The 15,544-nt window shown below is 40.1% G+C and overlaps 2 protein-coding genes across 3 annotated transcripts in view; one reads left to right on the top strand and one right to left on the bottom strand.

The window, feature by feature from the left end:
• NFS1 (NFS1 cysteine desulfurase) overlaps positions 1-10,774 on the bottom strand; it is a 27,499-nt gene extending 16,725 nt beyond the window's left edge. For both annotated transcript variants that reach the window (XR_012677721.1, XM_075177496.1), the window contains exons 1-6: positions 10,582-10,774; positions 7,915-7,991; positions 6,855-6,971; positions 3,641-3,724; positions 584-736; positions 367-460 (exon numbers count right to left, since the gene is read on the bottom strand). Coding sequence is in view for 1 of the 2 variants with exons in the window: in XM_075177496.1 (XP_075033597.1) it covers positions 367-460; positions 584-736; positions 3,641-3,724; positions 6,855-6,971; positions 7,915-7,991; positions 10,582-10,672 (616 nt within the window). In the remaining variant the exon portion in view is untranslated. The remainder of the gene's footprint in view (positions 1-366; positions 461-583; positions 737-3,640; positions 3,725-6,854; positions 6,972-7,914; positions 7,992-10,581) is intronic.
• Positions 10,753-15,544, top strand: ROMO1 (reactive oxygen species modulator 1). The gene is made up of 3 exons (XM_075177498.1): positions 10,753-10,860; positions 13,037-13,170; positions 14,799-15,544. Exons 2-3 carry the CDS (start codon positions 13,037-13,039, stop codon positions 14,905-14,907), a joined length of 243 nt encoding a protein of 80 aa, XP_075033599.1. The 5' UTR covers positions 10,753-10,860; the 3' UTR covers positions 14,908-15,544.

The following is a 15,544-nucleotide window of genomic DNA, read 5'->3' as shown; positions in this document are numbered from 1 at the left end:
CTTTACTTTTGTTCCACCATCAGTAGTCGAAGTGAAAATGTAAGCGTGGCGATATGGAAAGTGATAAGCAAACTGAATTTGAACTTTTACAATGAAGGCAGTAAGAGAGGTGGCGCTATAGCATATACCAGACCATTTCAACCACGGGTTCCCACATTTAAGCAACTAAAATACAGACACCTATACTAAATTAGAAAAGCAAGATAAAAAGATAAGCGAAAATCTTTGGAACATATAGTTGGCATGGACTATAGATATTTCTATTAAACAATAAGTTACCTTATAGTGCCAAACCCACTTTATTTACAAATTAAATGACACTTTTTGAAATTGTTTAGCATTAAAATACAAAATATTGACATTTACCTATGTCAGCTATAGGTTGTATCACCCCTATTTCATTGTTCACAGTCATTACCGATACCAGGCTTGTGTCTGGCCGGATGGCCTCTTCTAGAACCTAAACATAAAAGGTGACCATTTTTATTTTTTTTAAGTCAAATTTAAAAACCAAGACAGTTTGTCAGCACATGTTGTAGCGTACAAATGGATGACAGCACTGAGAAGCACATGGAAGTCTCACCTTTAAGTCCACCAGGCCATTCTTCTGAACAGGAAGGTAAGTGACCTGGAATCCTTCCGCCTCCAACGATCGGCACGAATCCAGCACACATTTGTGCTCCGTCTGAGTGGTGATGATGTGTTTCTTGCGGGACTTGTAGAATCTGGCAACACCCTTCATGCCATGGAAAAGAAAAGCCACATCATGAGAAAGAGTAAGGCTTCCAGCATCTGTACTAAACCATAACAACCAATCACAAACTGCTTTGTCTGCCTAGACACATGAAAGCTGATTACCGAGTGCTTGTTGTGCTTTAGTCCACATCTTGCACCTAAGTGCAAAGATAGTAAATGCTCACCAGTGGTTTTTAAATATAATTCGACATAAACAGACAGAACCACTTGGCCCATCTAGTCTGTTCGCTTTTTTTAGCCCTAATAACCTCAGGTCCTATTGGATCTTTTGTTTCTTGGCCCAGATTTAGAATAGCTTTATGTCTGTCTATACCAAGTGTGCTTAAAATTACCTGTTATGTGGTAGCCTCTTCCACATTTTTTGGAGCCTGTTCCACCCATCGACTACCCTTTTGGTGAAATAATATTTCCTCAAATTCCCCCTAAACCTGCTAGCCTCCACTTTTAGAGCATGTCTTCTTGCATAAAAACTCGCTGTAGAATTGCTCTACCTTGTTAAACCCTTTGTATATTTGAAAACTTCCATCATATCCCTCCACTCCCTTCTCCGCTCCAAGATTTATATTCAGAGACCCTTTAGGCTCACCTGGTAGCTTTCGCAATACACCATGTACCTGTTTAGTTGCCTTTCTTTAAACATAACTCCTGTACTGTTTTGTAAAATATCACAAGATTAAACTATTGTTTTGGCAACTGAAGGACTCTAAAGCTTCCCATTGCTTTGTAGCAACTTGTTTTGATATGTAATATTTTGTATGCCGTTGGATTGAGGTATGCTGGCTTGGTTAAGTGTATTAAGAGTTAAAAGCAGAATAAGGAGAGTTAGAATACTTAAACAAGTACATAAAAACATTGCAACTGACCTTGCCTACTCCTCTTTAACACTGAAGCGGTTAAACCTTCAGTGTTAAGGAGGAGTAGGACTCGTCTTCAGCACACAGAGGGTTGTAATAAGTTAAAATTATATTTTCCTACAACCCACTTCTCTTTCCTGTTGGTGGTGTATGGACAGGGGGTGGGATCTAGAGGGCACTAAAAGTGCCATATCTTACCCATCATAGTACCTATCTCAGGGGCACCTGAATTTGTTAGAGGGAAGTCCCATCTTTCAAATGAGAGGCCTTTTTAATCATTATTATCTGGTAATGTGTGATAACCAGACAATAAATCTCTACACTAAAGAAATAATTAAGAAATCCAGGGATGGGGAGGAGGTCACTGATCTACCAGACCCGGACTTTAGAAGAAATCAGAGGTGGCATCATTTGAAATGATGTTGATATACCCAATGAGTATTTCTTGTCTGATGATCACATGATTGTCATAGTAACACAGGATTTTATGGAGTTGTGGTGCAATTAATGGCATAACTGAGATATAACCATACCCAAATATACTTTATTTAGAAAACCACAGTTGGGAAGAATGGCAGATGGAATAGAAATATATGTAAAAGAAAACATACATGCATTAAAGCATAAGTATTGGATAAAAACTAAGGCATATTGGAAGAAAGGGTTTTCTTTGTGAATGGGTGAGCTACAGACTCCCAGAACAAGAAAAATAATAGGCCAGGGACCTACTGGTGGACATCACTGACTGTGGAGCAATATTTATGTTCCATACAAATTTCACAAAGTACCTAACAATTTGTTCATCTCTCCGAAGTGAGCTAGTAATGTTGCACATCAATTAAATTTGTCCTTATCGGGTTTCTCCCCAGCACCTACTTCCCGTGTGCTCCACCCGGCTGGTTTTACTTGCCACCCGGCTATTGGAGCCCAACAGAGTCCTATTATAATAGAATAAACCATTGTTTCTCCTATTAGAACAAGTTCTATGTGAGCACTACAGCCAGCAGTGTGTGTTAGACCACTGTCCACCAGTCCTGGCAGGTGCGGGCAAAAACCGACATTTTTTCAATATTATTGCAAATTATTACACAGCCCCCACCCAGTACATCTTAATGGCACCCAGCTGGCGAAGTTTTCTGGGGAGATCACTACTTATGCATAACTGACTTGATACAACCAGTACAGAGAATATGAAATGCTGGTCATTCATGTAAAATAAAGCTTATCCTACCACCTCTGTACTTCTGTAAAGAAAAACACAAGATACAATAAAAAAAACCTAACATCTAAAAGGCAGTAGAGAGCATAAAAACATAAAAACCATGAAAAGTATGTTATGTCCCAAACTGTTAGGCACTGCTTGCATTTGCTCATTGCCAGCGTCCCTCCCAGTAGCCACCAAGTGCTAGGGATGGGGGGGGCTAGATTAGCCTAATTTGCATATACGGATAGTACACTAAGGTTAGAGGAGAGGAAATTTCACAACCAGCAAAGGAAGGGGTTCTTTACAGTAAGGGCAGTCAAGATATGGAATTCATTGCCAGGGCAGGTTGTGATGGCAGATTCAATAGATATGTTTAAGAAAGGGTTAGACAAATTTTTAGCGGAAAGGTGTATCCAGGGATACGACCGTTAATTTAAAATAAAGGATAGTAGTGGATATAGGGTAAAAATTGGATTGCAATATTGAGTCTGGGGGGATTTTCAAAATTGAAACAGATTGGCGGTTGCCTACTCTGGATTAATTTCAAATATAAGTGCAGGATCTCAGAAGATCCAAAATAGGTTGAACTTGATGGACTGGTGTCTTTTTTCAACCTCATCAACTATGTTACTATGTTACTATGTTACATATGGTAAATACCATGTATTTTTGTAGGAGTCAAAATAAATAAAAAAAAAAACATTTCTGTTATTACAGAATTGTATTTTAAACAAATCTAACAAATGACAGATCATCATTAAAAATGTGTGCTTCGAATTTAAGCAGTAGGGCGAGCTGACCTTTTATATAGCAAAAATAGAATTACCTTGAGAGCGATATTGTTAGATTCAGTTGCACCACTTGTAAAAATAATCTCTCTGGGATCTGCTCCAATCAGGGAAGCAACTTGCTGCATTAAAAATAAATTTAGACAAATATAAGGAAACATGTCACCTAACAGCTCACATTATCATATTTCAAAAGACTGTGCATCACTATACAAAAAAGAAGTTTCCATTTCAAATACATTTACACAAAGCAATAAAACCAGAATTAAGCCTTTAAGAGAAATGCCAGAGACCAGAGTGAATTAGTAATTCCCATGTGACCTTGGGCAAGTCAAGTTATCTCTGGCAAAACTAGATTGTAATCTCTGTGTACAGTGCTGGTAAAATTGTTTATACATACAAAAACAAAACAAATACAAAGATGTATCCAAATCTTAGGTAATAAAATATGCTAGTTCTGGCTCATTTGAGCCAAGTCGTAGCCTCCTTTGCCCCCCCCCCCCCCCCCACGGCACTGTCATGGGTTGACATTGAATCCGCTTACCTTAATTTTCCAATCTTGTCCTGTATGTGGGGTCTCCCAAAACAAACTAGATCTCCCCTTGCCTCCCAATGCCATACCCTTCTATTCTCAGCTGCAATATGGGAGACCTGCCGACCCCATCTCAAGATACCGGTGTCTTCTCTTACTGTCCTACCTCTTTGGGGTAACCCTGCCTTTCCTCCTGGGCTCTCCTCTGCCTTCTATAGTCCTTGGGTCACTGCGGGAGTTCGATTTGTTGGAGACCTATTATTTCAGGGGGCCTTTATCTCCTGGGATGACCTACGCTCTAAATATCCAAGGCTCCATCCTAAATTCTACGAGTATTTCCAATTACGACACTTTGTGGGCTCTCTCCTTGGGGGGGGCTCCTCTCCCCCCTCTTAGGTCTCCCTTTGAATCCCTATGTTTCTCCTCACCCTTGGGTAGGGGCATGATTTCCTCTGTCTACAGCTTAATTCTCAATGTACTTTTACCACCTGGCGGTAGGCATGAGAGGGAGTGGGAGAGAGATCTGGCCCCCCCCCAGAGGAGGATTGTTGGGAAATCATAAGGGATCAAGTTGCCACCAGCTCTATTTCCACTTTGGTGAAGGAGAACGCATATAAAATATACTATAGATGGTACTATACACCTGACAAACTCACTAAAATGTTCCCCTCTAGTTCTCCATTATGTTGGCGGGGTTGTGGCCAGACGGGCTCCTTTATACATATCTGGTGGTCCTGCCCTAAAATATCCTCCTTTTGGGACCGAGTTAGGACCCTCCTCTCCTCCCTCCTTCCATGCCCTGTCCGGAAAGACCCATGGTCTTTTCTTCTCTGCTACCCTTTGATTGAGGATGATAGACAGTCTGCGAAATTGGCCTCCCATTTCCTGGCTGCGGCGCGTTGCCTAGTAGCTAAGTCTTGGAAACAAGCTGAACCCCCCACTATGGCGGCCCTGCGATCCTATATCTGGTTTATTGCCCGGATGGAACAGATTACATACCACCTGCATGATAAGGATGATATATTTCACCAGGTTTGGGCTCCTTGGCTTTACTTATAACCCCTTACCTCCTGTACCATCTCCTTCCTCCTAAAAAGACTCCCTAGGTTCATAGGTGACCTGACTCTTGATGGTGTTTCCCTTCCCGGAGAATCTAAGCAGTAATCCCCTCGAAAACTTTTATTGCCCCTCTTCTATTTATTTGTTCCTCCTCTTAAAAAGGAAAGATAGGGGTAAGGAACTGTGTGGATAATTGGGAAGTATGTTCTTTTATTTATTTTTTAGTCTCGTGGCGACCAGTGCACCCCCCCCACACTATATTGTTATAAAATGTTATAGTTCCTTGATTATTCTGGATAACAATTGTATACTTGCCTGTCTGGCTTTTGACAACCTCTGGCTATTTTATATATTTGCTACTCAAACATTTTCAGCTTCTTTGACTTATGCCCATCACATGTACTGTCCTCTGTTTTTGTCTCTTGCCCTGTAAGTGTACTAATTGTTGATTCTTATCTGTACATGATTGCTATTTTTAAAAATAAAAATAGTTAAAAAAAAAAAAAAAATATGCTAGTTCTGCACTTCAGAAAATATATAAATATTTTTGAACATCAGCACTTCTCGGTAAATGTTGTTTTGGTAAAGAGACCATCAGTTTATATGGTTAATGTCCTCAATGTCAATATAACATTTTGCAGAGGCTTCACATCTCATTTGCAGAGAAGCAGTAAAGGTCATGTTGAAAACTCTGCGGAATGTGCTCCTAGTAGAGTATATGCAGCATTTACCTGTCCTGAACATGAGTAGATTTTAATAATGTTCAAATCTGATGAAGAGAGCAAGGTGATGCAGTGCAGAGGGCTGGCCACACACAGAGCACTCACTACGGCTGCATCCCCTCCAAAGGCAGCACGTCATTAAGATAGGCAAATGTTATATACACTTTAGTGCAGGGGTTCCAAAACTGCGTGCCGCGGCGATCTCACAGGGGTGCCAGGGTGGTGGTAAGCCAGTTGGGGGGGTACTTGGTAATTATTTTGGCATAGGGGTGCCTTGAAAAAAAAATATATGGAGACCCTAAGGGTGCCTTGAACTGAGAAAGTTTGGAATCCACTGCTCTAGTGTGTATATATAGAAAACCCCCCGATCTCAATAACACATAAGGCTTTTTACTATTCTATGTTCTACAGCAGCAGTGCTCAAACCCAGTTCTAAAGAGCTGCCAACAGGTCATGTTTTCAGGATTACTGTCTGTAAAAACAGGTGAGATAATTACTGACACAGCCAAATAGATGAACTCACCTGTGCATGATCCTGACAACATGACCTGCTGGTAGCCCTTGAAGACTGAGTTTGAGCACCTCTGCTCTAGAGCTATGGATGTTCGTGCCTTACATCACATGTTTTAAAAGAACATTGAATCATTTGCAATAATAGGGCTTCCTTGCACAATGCTGGAAATGTTTTCTTCAGATGATGTAAGTAAGTGAAATGGTCTCTTCCAACAACCAAATCACAGAATGATGTCATAAGTGTAAACAACAGACATAAAAACAGCATAAAAACAAACTAGTGTGCAGCTACAGAAATCGGGGGATCCACACACTATTTCTGGTTAGACGCTAATCGTGAAATAAAACGCAGTAGTTCAAAAAACAAGGTATACTGTGCTGTAGCCTGCTGGGCCAGACAATACTTCTACAGGCTATAGATGTTACCTCACGGGCTCTCTCCATTGCCTTCTCGCTCTCCCAGCCGTACGCATGGGTCCTCGAGTGAGGGTTTCCATAATAATTCACCAGGTAAGGCAACATACGATCGAACACTCTGGGATCCTAAAAAGAGAGGTTATATAAGAAAACATGCAGGACTAAGACATCACTCACTGTGATGAAATAATTATTTATTGCTGGGAGACACAGAAGATCCTGATCTGAATGCTAATGCTTATGGATTATTGATTAGAGCAGATTTTACATCTCACACAGTGACCAACCAACCTCCATTGTCAAAATATTGAAAATTGGAAAACCTTAAAAATACACATATTACCATTAAGGTGTATGAAATAAAGAATGCTTCTTGCTTACTGTTGCAGATTATTAAACGTATCAGTCAGTAATGTGGCCAGACACAAAAGGCTAACCATCCAGATGTGCTCTACATAAACATGAGGATTAGGTAAAACTAACCAGAACCCTGATTTCCCTACCAGTTGCTGCTGCCATGAGAAAAATTTACATATAATCTTTTAAAATTTAGGCCACTTCTGCTAACGTGTAAGATGTAACTCAGGAATAAGATTCTTGTTGGTATTCAGCAGAATCTTGGAAAAGGATGTGCATACCTATTATTGGGTAAAGGTACATCATGGTAACCCCTCCACTCTAAGGGGGAACTCAATTCCCCGCTCTGTTCTTGCTGCGCACAATTACCGTTACTATGTTAATTGCTAAGCGTTATTACCGTTACTACAGTAATACCAACGCTGATTTTTGCTCACAGCGAAATCCACATTAAAATTACCGTACTAACGGTAACAGTGCACGGGCCATCATCATCATCATCATTTATTTATATAGCGCCACTGATTCTGCGGCGCTGTACAGAGAACTCATTCACATTGTTCTCTCGAACAACGCGGTCAATTGAATTCCCCCCTAAGAGTGGACATTAAAAAGAGCAGTGGAGTCCTCATACAGGGTAAAGTACATTCATGCCAATTACCAAGGTAAAGTTTTGATCGAGTTACAAAGGGAGATACTTAATGTGACCCACCAGTGGTGTTGTTGCTTGAATATCCATATACAGGGGTCTAAGCTCTGACTCCTCTGTATGCTTCTTATCACGCCAGTCTGGAAAAAAAGAACAATAAAAATCAATGTGCAAAAAGTCATTTTCAGTTGTGTGTAGAATATCACGCACTATACCCAACCCAAAAGTTTACTTACTGGGGATCCAACATTCACATGGTTCAGCTGGACCACAATATTCTGCACGTGGCCCCTACATGTTTAATCTCATGAATGTACGCAGGACCCCAGGTAAACTATTGGGATGGGGTATAAATTGGGAGACTGCAGTTGGATGGAATTCTTCTAAGACTTATAGTTGTATACAAGGCTTGTGCAACCCTGGTCACTTTTCACTGAGTTTATAAGTGGACGAAGATAATAAAATCTCTACATACTAAAAACTTACGTAGAACACAATTCTGCACACGTTAATGCAGCATAATCACTATTGAATTTACCGGATTGAAAAAATAAAACAGTGAATGTGGCATGTACGCGGGTCTCCGATATTTAAGTAAGCATGGACAGCAACTGCTTAGGGCACCTAGCCAGCAACCATCGTTCAGCATACCCTGGACTGTAGTCTGTCCCCTTCCCTGAGTCCCTTCTGTCTACCTTTCCTTGGCTCTGTGCCCATCATCTGTAAATCTGGAATTGACTGACTCCAGACCATTTCTGGGAGGAGTGGTGTGAGAGTTAGTGGGATATGAATTTGAGGGCAGCACGGTGGCTAAGGGGTTAGCACTTCTGCCTCACACTACACTAGGGTCATGAGTTCAATTCCAGACCATGGCCTTATCTGTGTGGAGTTTGTATGTTCTCCCTGTGTTTGCGTGGGTTTCCTCCGGGTGCTCCGGTTTCCTCCCACAGTCCAAAAACATACTAGTAAGTTAATTGGCTGCTATCAATATTGACCCTAGTGTGTGTGTGTGTGTGTTAGGGAATTTAGACTGCAAGCTTCAATGGGGCAGGGACTAATGTGAATAAGTTGTCTGTACTGCGCTGCGGAATCAGTGGTGCTATATAAATAAATGGTGATGATGATAGAGATCAGCAATGGCAGATAACTCCTTACAGACTTCCTAGGGGACTGCAAACCTAAAGCCTGGAGTACAGTGCTCGGGAGCAAGCGATTGGCTGACTGTCAGTGACATCGCTAGTCTGACGTATGTTACCATCAGGCACCCTTATAGTGAATGTAAGTAAATCAACACTCTGAGTACTTTATTCTATACACATATAATTAAAGTATATACCTTATTTATTTAAAAGACAAACTCTGTAAATTAAATTATATTCTGATCAGTAGTAGTTACAAGTGTCCACCTGGAAGTCTGTTTTAGGACAATGCCTTTGCTTTATTTAAATGTTATTATAAATATATATTTGTATGTACGGTGCTACTTAAATTTGTGTAATGAACTGTAAAATTACTTGATTCGGTTGTAATGGTGATGGGGGGAGTTTTAATACTTTTGTTTCTTTTTAAAGATTCAAAAAACTTGACTGACAATTTAAAGCTGTACTACCACTTACAAAAAGCATTTTAATTATGTGAACCTCCCACTAGGCATAGGCCAAGGAAAAATGGCTGCATGTAGCAGCCCCGGCAACCAGTAATATTACATGAATGCGTTTTTAAGTGTACCCATAATTTATCATGTGTTCAGATTAAAAACAATATTTTTCAGAATTTTAATTAGTTTTCCAATTTTCCAAACAATACAGAAAATAAGGAAAAAAGAGATGGACGTTAATGGGAAGAAGAGGACTAAGGAGCATGGGATACAAAATGAAACAACAATGCAATTAATTCCGTAGGATTAATAACAATATCGATGCTCAGCAACAAAGGCCACAAGGCATCGTAAGGCTATGATTCAGTAGAATTCAAATATCACAAACACTGAATCATATAGGGGACAAGATGCGCGACATGGTGGGGGGGATAAGTAAATATCCTGAACAATGTGCAGCGTAGCTAAAACTAAAGATACACAAAAAAATAAAGGCTTTGCAACTTTTTCAAAAGCTCACTAACAAGGTATATAGTCCTGCTGCGGGGTGGGGCAGGCGCAGGACATGCAGACCAGCCACGGGGCAGGCGCAGCAGGACTCTGAACAGAAACAAAGTGACAGGTTGCATTAGAAGAGGACCACTTTTCAAATAAATGACCCACATTTCTTTCCATGCCAAAAATATATTCAGTTCATAATTATATATACTTATAAGATAATATTTACTATTTATGTAAAATATAGTAAAAAAAATATCTAAATTTGTCAACTGGTGGAAGCAGGGTTGGACTCAAACACGCACTACACAATTATTGGCACAGGAACTGCAGGCTTTTCCTAAACAAGGATTGTGTTCTCCTGTGATGACACATGCAGTGCGTCATGTTACATAACAAACCACTTTCCAAAGGAAATGTGGCATGTTTGACTATTATAATAAAGCTATAATATATATATATATATATATATATATATATATATATATATATATATATATATATATATATAAACACCTTCTTGTTAGTGTGGTCAGTGTCAGCTGCTGGCTTGTAGTGTACAATCTAGTATCTTACACCACCATATTGCATAAGGCCCCCCTGTCACCCATCAGGATGAGGCCTGCTCTCAGTACCTGTCTTCTCTCCATGACTGGCCCTGGCACCGACCACCTTACTACAGCTGCCCGCAGACAGCAGTCTCCGGAGCGCCGCCCTGCACAGCATGCTCCCCCGGGGATCCAGCCAGCGTGTAACGGCGTCTGGGGGCGGTGTGTCCGCGGTGAGAGGAGGGCCGGGGGTGTCAGCGGCTTCCGGGAAGGGAGGAGAGACAGAAGCGTCATCAGAAAGCTGCAGCCTGGAGCACACCCGAGATCACACAGTGCACTGGTGTCCGGAGAGAGCAGGCTGCAGAGGTGAGGGGGAGAGCGGCAGCTGGAGGGCACAGGGGGCATACAGGGCATACATACTGTTCCTGAGCACAGGCTGCCACGCCGGCCCTAACATGGACCTAGATTTCTCTGCTCCAAGGTTCCCCCTCCCAAATGTTGTTGTAAGGCCACTTATAATGTGAGAGGGGGCTACCAGGCCTGACTTTCCTTGTTGCAATATAGGTGGGGTTAATGTTCTAATATGATGGGAGTAGGGGGCATTTGCCCCCCCCCCCCCCCCAGGCCTGTCCCATAGTGGGCTACCTTGGGCTGGGACAGGGGGCATCTGCCCCATGGGCTGGTCCCATAGTGGGCTACCCTGGACTGGGGCAGACTGGACCACCTGCATTATTTTTTCCTTTAAAATGTTCCTAGTAGTCTGCTGAGTCAACTCTTGCCACCCGGGCTAAACTTGCCAGCCCTCCCCTGATCACAGTGGCATCCATTTACTCATGGGCTATAGTGGATACTGGTCACCTGTGACTTGGCTGTTATTCTGTAAGGCTTGTTGTCTGTTGTAACCCTGCTCTGTCTCATACTGGTGGCTACAGGAGAACAGATCTATAAGCCATTGCAGGTCACTGTTGCCAGTCTAGCCCAATACTTGCCAAGAAATATTAAAAACCCATTAGGCACATGTTGGACCATCCTACTAGTATCTTGTGTACAAAAAAAAATAATTCTTGTTGAGTTTTGATGCTGAATTGCACATTTATGTCAAATATTTTAATCTTCCCATATCCAGCTAGTAACATGTACTAGCTGTTGACATAATAGGCATGCAATCAAAAAATAAAATATGTTGATTATTTTATGCCTTTTTAAAAGGGCTGCCCATTTTTTTATATTCCCTTTTTTAAATAAACCTAACCTCTATGAATAGGAAATAAGTTGTCCACACCACTTTAAGGCAACACATATGAAACTGGTAGACTGTGTCATAATACAGTTATATGGAAGCTGCTCAGTAGGTCAACAGGGAAAATGAGCTTCATTCAGCGTTAGTAGGGAAAGATTCAATTAAATGTAGGGCATTACCTGTTATTATAAAAGAGAGGTTTCAAGTTGATGATGCTACAATGGTATTTACGTCTCACTTTGATATCTCTTGTTTCTTTCACTCATGTAGTCGGACCACGGATGGCTTTCTAAACAATCCATAAGTGCATACTATTAGGGCTCATCGACACATAGGGTGTTATTTCCCCACTATCTTTTTTGTATTGCCTACCAATTTGAATACTCATGGTTGACCCCTAAGGTTATTTACTCATGGGTGTTTGAGTGTCGAACGTACTTTATCACACTGCAACTTGGACATGAACGTAGTGTTAGTGGTCGTCGTCATAGCAATTGTTGATCACTGAGGACCTCACTATTGCACATTACAATATTGATTTATGGTACAAATATTACAATTAAATAGCATTAACATTTCTAGCGGTTACTGGTGAAGGTAGGGCACCTGTTATATAAATTTAACAAAATTCAGGAGGAGCTATATATTTTTTCATCCAATGTTTAGCAAACTGAAAACATGACTGTGAATTATTTTATTTGAGGGTTATGCGACTTTCGTTTATGGTGTGAAATAAGACATACAAAAGAGTCTAACAGCTTAAGTGAGAATAGCAAGAGTGTACTGGATTTTGTTATTCTGGTAATTAAGGCAGCTGAGAAAATATGCTGAAGATTTGGAGGATAGTGAAGATGAAAATATGCCTACCATTGGGAAGCTATGGGAGTTGAGGGTATGGAAGGATATGGGTTTGGGTGTATGGAATTTGGAAATTGGACAAATCGAGTTTGTCTGGAATGAGAAGGTGAGGATTAGGTTTGTTGTTAGTGCTGCACATAAATAACTCGCTATTGAAACAACATGAGCATACTAATGGGTGATTAGACATTTGAGTCGACAGAGCATGAATGGAATGTTGGGTTAACAAACAAATAAAAAAGGTAAGTACTGATATCGGTCTAAAATGACCACCAACTCAGATAAATACAATAAAATTAATAAATTAAGTAATAAACCTTACAAATTACAGTCATTGAGTTTGTGTTCAGCATCAGACATCTGAGTCAGCAGAGCATGAATGGAATTATGTGTACATCTGCTCTAAAGCCAAGTTAAAGAAGGTATACATGCTGTGTCTTACAGATGCCGGTCGCAGTTGGTGGGCCCTATGGGCAGTCACAGCCCAGTTGTTTTGACAAAGTAAAGATGGGCTTCATGATGGGTTTTACAGTGGGTATGGCCGCAGGAGCGTTGTTTGGCACTTTCTCCTGTTTAAGGTGAGCAAACCCAAATAAATTTAAGCTGGTTATCTCTGGGAATCAAAGTCCATGTTAAAAAGATAAACATTACCTTGTCTTACCTGGGTACAACTATGAATTGTCCAATCATGCCTCATGTAATTTAAAAGCAAATGATTTATATATATATATATATATATATATATATATATATATATATATATATATATATATATATTAGTATAAATAGGAGGCACTCACAGGACTTTTCCAGATTATGAAAGTGTTTATTCCATTAAAAATTGGTCCAATTTTTAATGGAATAAACACTTTAATAATCTGGAAAAGTCCTGTGAGTGCCTCCTAATTATACTATTTTTTACATTCTTGTTACTGGAGTTCCTGCACCCAGGCTGGAGAAGTATCTACAAATGTGAGTGCCTTTCCTGTTATGTGTTTTATATATTTTTATATATATATATATATATATATATATATATATATATATATATATAATTATATAGCCAGTATCATCATGCAAATGAATACATTTTGCAAATGTAATTTTTGCATTTGTTAATGTGGACCGTCTTTTCTTTGACATCGCTGGCCAGAACTGGTTCTGACCTTTCAATATAAACTGTTTGCAATCTGCTAAAAGTATTCCTGGAACTTTTTTTTTTTATCACATTCATAACTGGTATTTTACCATGTAAGGAAAACAAAAGGATATATAGTAACCCCGTACACAAGCCTTCCTTGTAGGGCATGTACAGAAAATAGGGCAAAGTAGTACAGCCACTATGCCAGCACACAAGCAGTCGGTTCCTGTGAAACATTTTTAATTGGGCAACCCACCCTACACCCCTGTATTAATCTGATCTCCTGCTACTGTCCTATGATAACGGACTACGTCTTATACACCTGGAAATTCTAATAAGGTCAGAATATATGTATGTACTATAGCTATAGAGTATAATGAGGTTGAAATGGAATCCTTTCATAAGTAAAGAATTTGTCAAAGAGCCATCTTGATTTTCTGTTTAAAAAATAAATTAAAATATGTGACTTGTAGCCAGACTGCACACTATAGGTGAGAGAAGCAGCTCTATCCAGTGCTTGTATAGGAAAGATTGAGGCCTCCCCTCCTGCTCAGCGACTGCCTTCACATATACTGGAACCCAAGGGAGGTATATACAGATAGTGGGTTCTCCAAAAGTAGACAACCCCATTAAAGAATTAATGCTTTTGTTTGAAAGGTAATCTAACTATACAACAGCTGTATGGGCTTTACAAATGCCTATTTGTGTACTTTTTGGGCCAGATTCAATTCAGCACAAAGAGTTTTTACAGAAATTTCCGCTCAACTCAGAAATTAGCCGAGATTTCTTACCGTAATATCCGGCAATAGGCGCATCTGAACATCAAGGCAATGTTCAGCGGCACCGCGCACTGAATTGCATCTTCCCCTCAATTTGAATTCATTATAATGGATGCGTTGTATAAACTTTTTGAAAACAAAATGTGATTGTACTTTGCTGTTGATCTTGCTTTTGACCTGACATTTCAGATTACCCATTATGTTTACTCCGCTCAGAAAGTACTGTACAATATAAACTGTTCAACATATGTTTACAGTGTTCACGTATGGGGCTTGTCTTTTTCAGATTTGGAATGAGAGGACGTGAACTTGTGGGTGGCATTGGAAAGACCATGATGCAAAGTGGTGGCACCTTTGGGACGTTTATGGCCATTGGGATGGGAATCAGATGTTAATCTTCAATTTTAATTCATCTACTTCTTCACTGTAAATCTATAAAATATTTTGCTTCAGAGTTCATGCACTGTGTCATTATTGCCCTATCAATAGATTTAGTTGCACGTCATTGTCTAGTATAAATGGTCTACTTAGTCCATCAAGGACTAAATGCATAAACAGAATAATGGTAATGCTTCATTGATGATTTAATGTTCACAATAGTTCAAATCTAAAATCATATCAAACTCCAGATTGGATCAGTTATGTATATTTGACACTCATAATGTGCCACTTAGTGGTTGGCTAAAGGCCCCTCGAGCATGCTGAAACAGCAGTGCAGCCTGTTTGGTGGTTAAAACTACAAATTCTGCATTACTGTCAGTGCTGTACTTGTTTATAAGAGCATATTAAAATTGCTAACCAGGTTAGTTTGGTGCTTCTAAAGTTACAAAGACTAGGAGGGGGGGGGGGGGGACACCAAGCAGCGGTGGGGTCCAGAGCTGATATCCCTAATTCTACAGCGCTGACCTGACTCTGGGAATATTTAAGTTCATGATCCTAGTTTAGTAGGTACAGCATTACTGGCTGTGTGATTGATTATATTTTTTAAAGGAAGCTGTAATTATTGTAACCAATAAAACATTTTTCTATTGA

Source organism: Mixophyes fleayi, chromosome 6 (genome assembly GCF_038048845.1).
Source record: "Mixophyes fleayi isolate aMixFle1 chromosome 6, aMixFle1.hap1, whole genome shotgun sequence".
In the NCBI taxonomy this organism is placed as follows: domain Eukaryota; kingdom Metazoa; phylum Chordata; class Amphibia; order Anura; family Limnodynastidae; genus Mixophyes; species Mixophyes fleayi.
This window is presented reverse-complemented; position numbering and strand designations above follow the sequence as displayed.

Bases quoted from the DNA above. Each gene is read 5' to 3' on its own strand.
- ROMO1 (XM_075177498.1), top strand. From the start codon at position 13,037: ATGCCGGTCGCAGTTGGTGGGCCCTATGGGCAGTCACAGCCCAGTTGT. The intron at 13,171-14,798 runs GTGAGCAAACCC...TGTCTTTTTCAG, and splicing joins GGCACTTTCTCCTGTTTAAG to ATTTGGAATGAGAGGACGTG.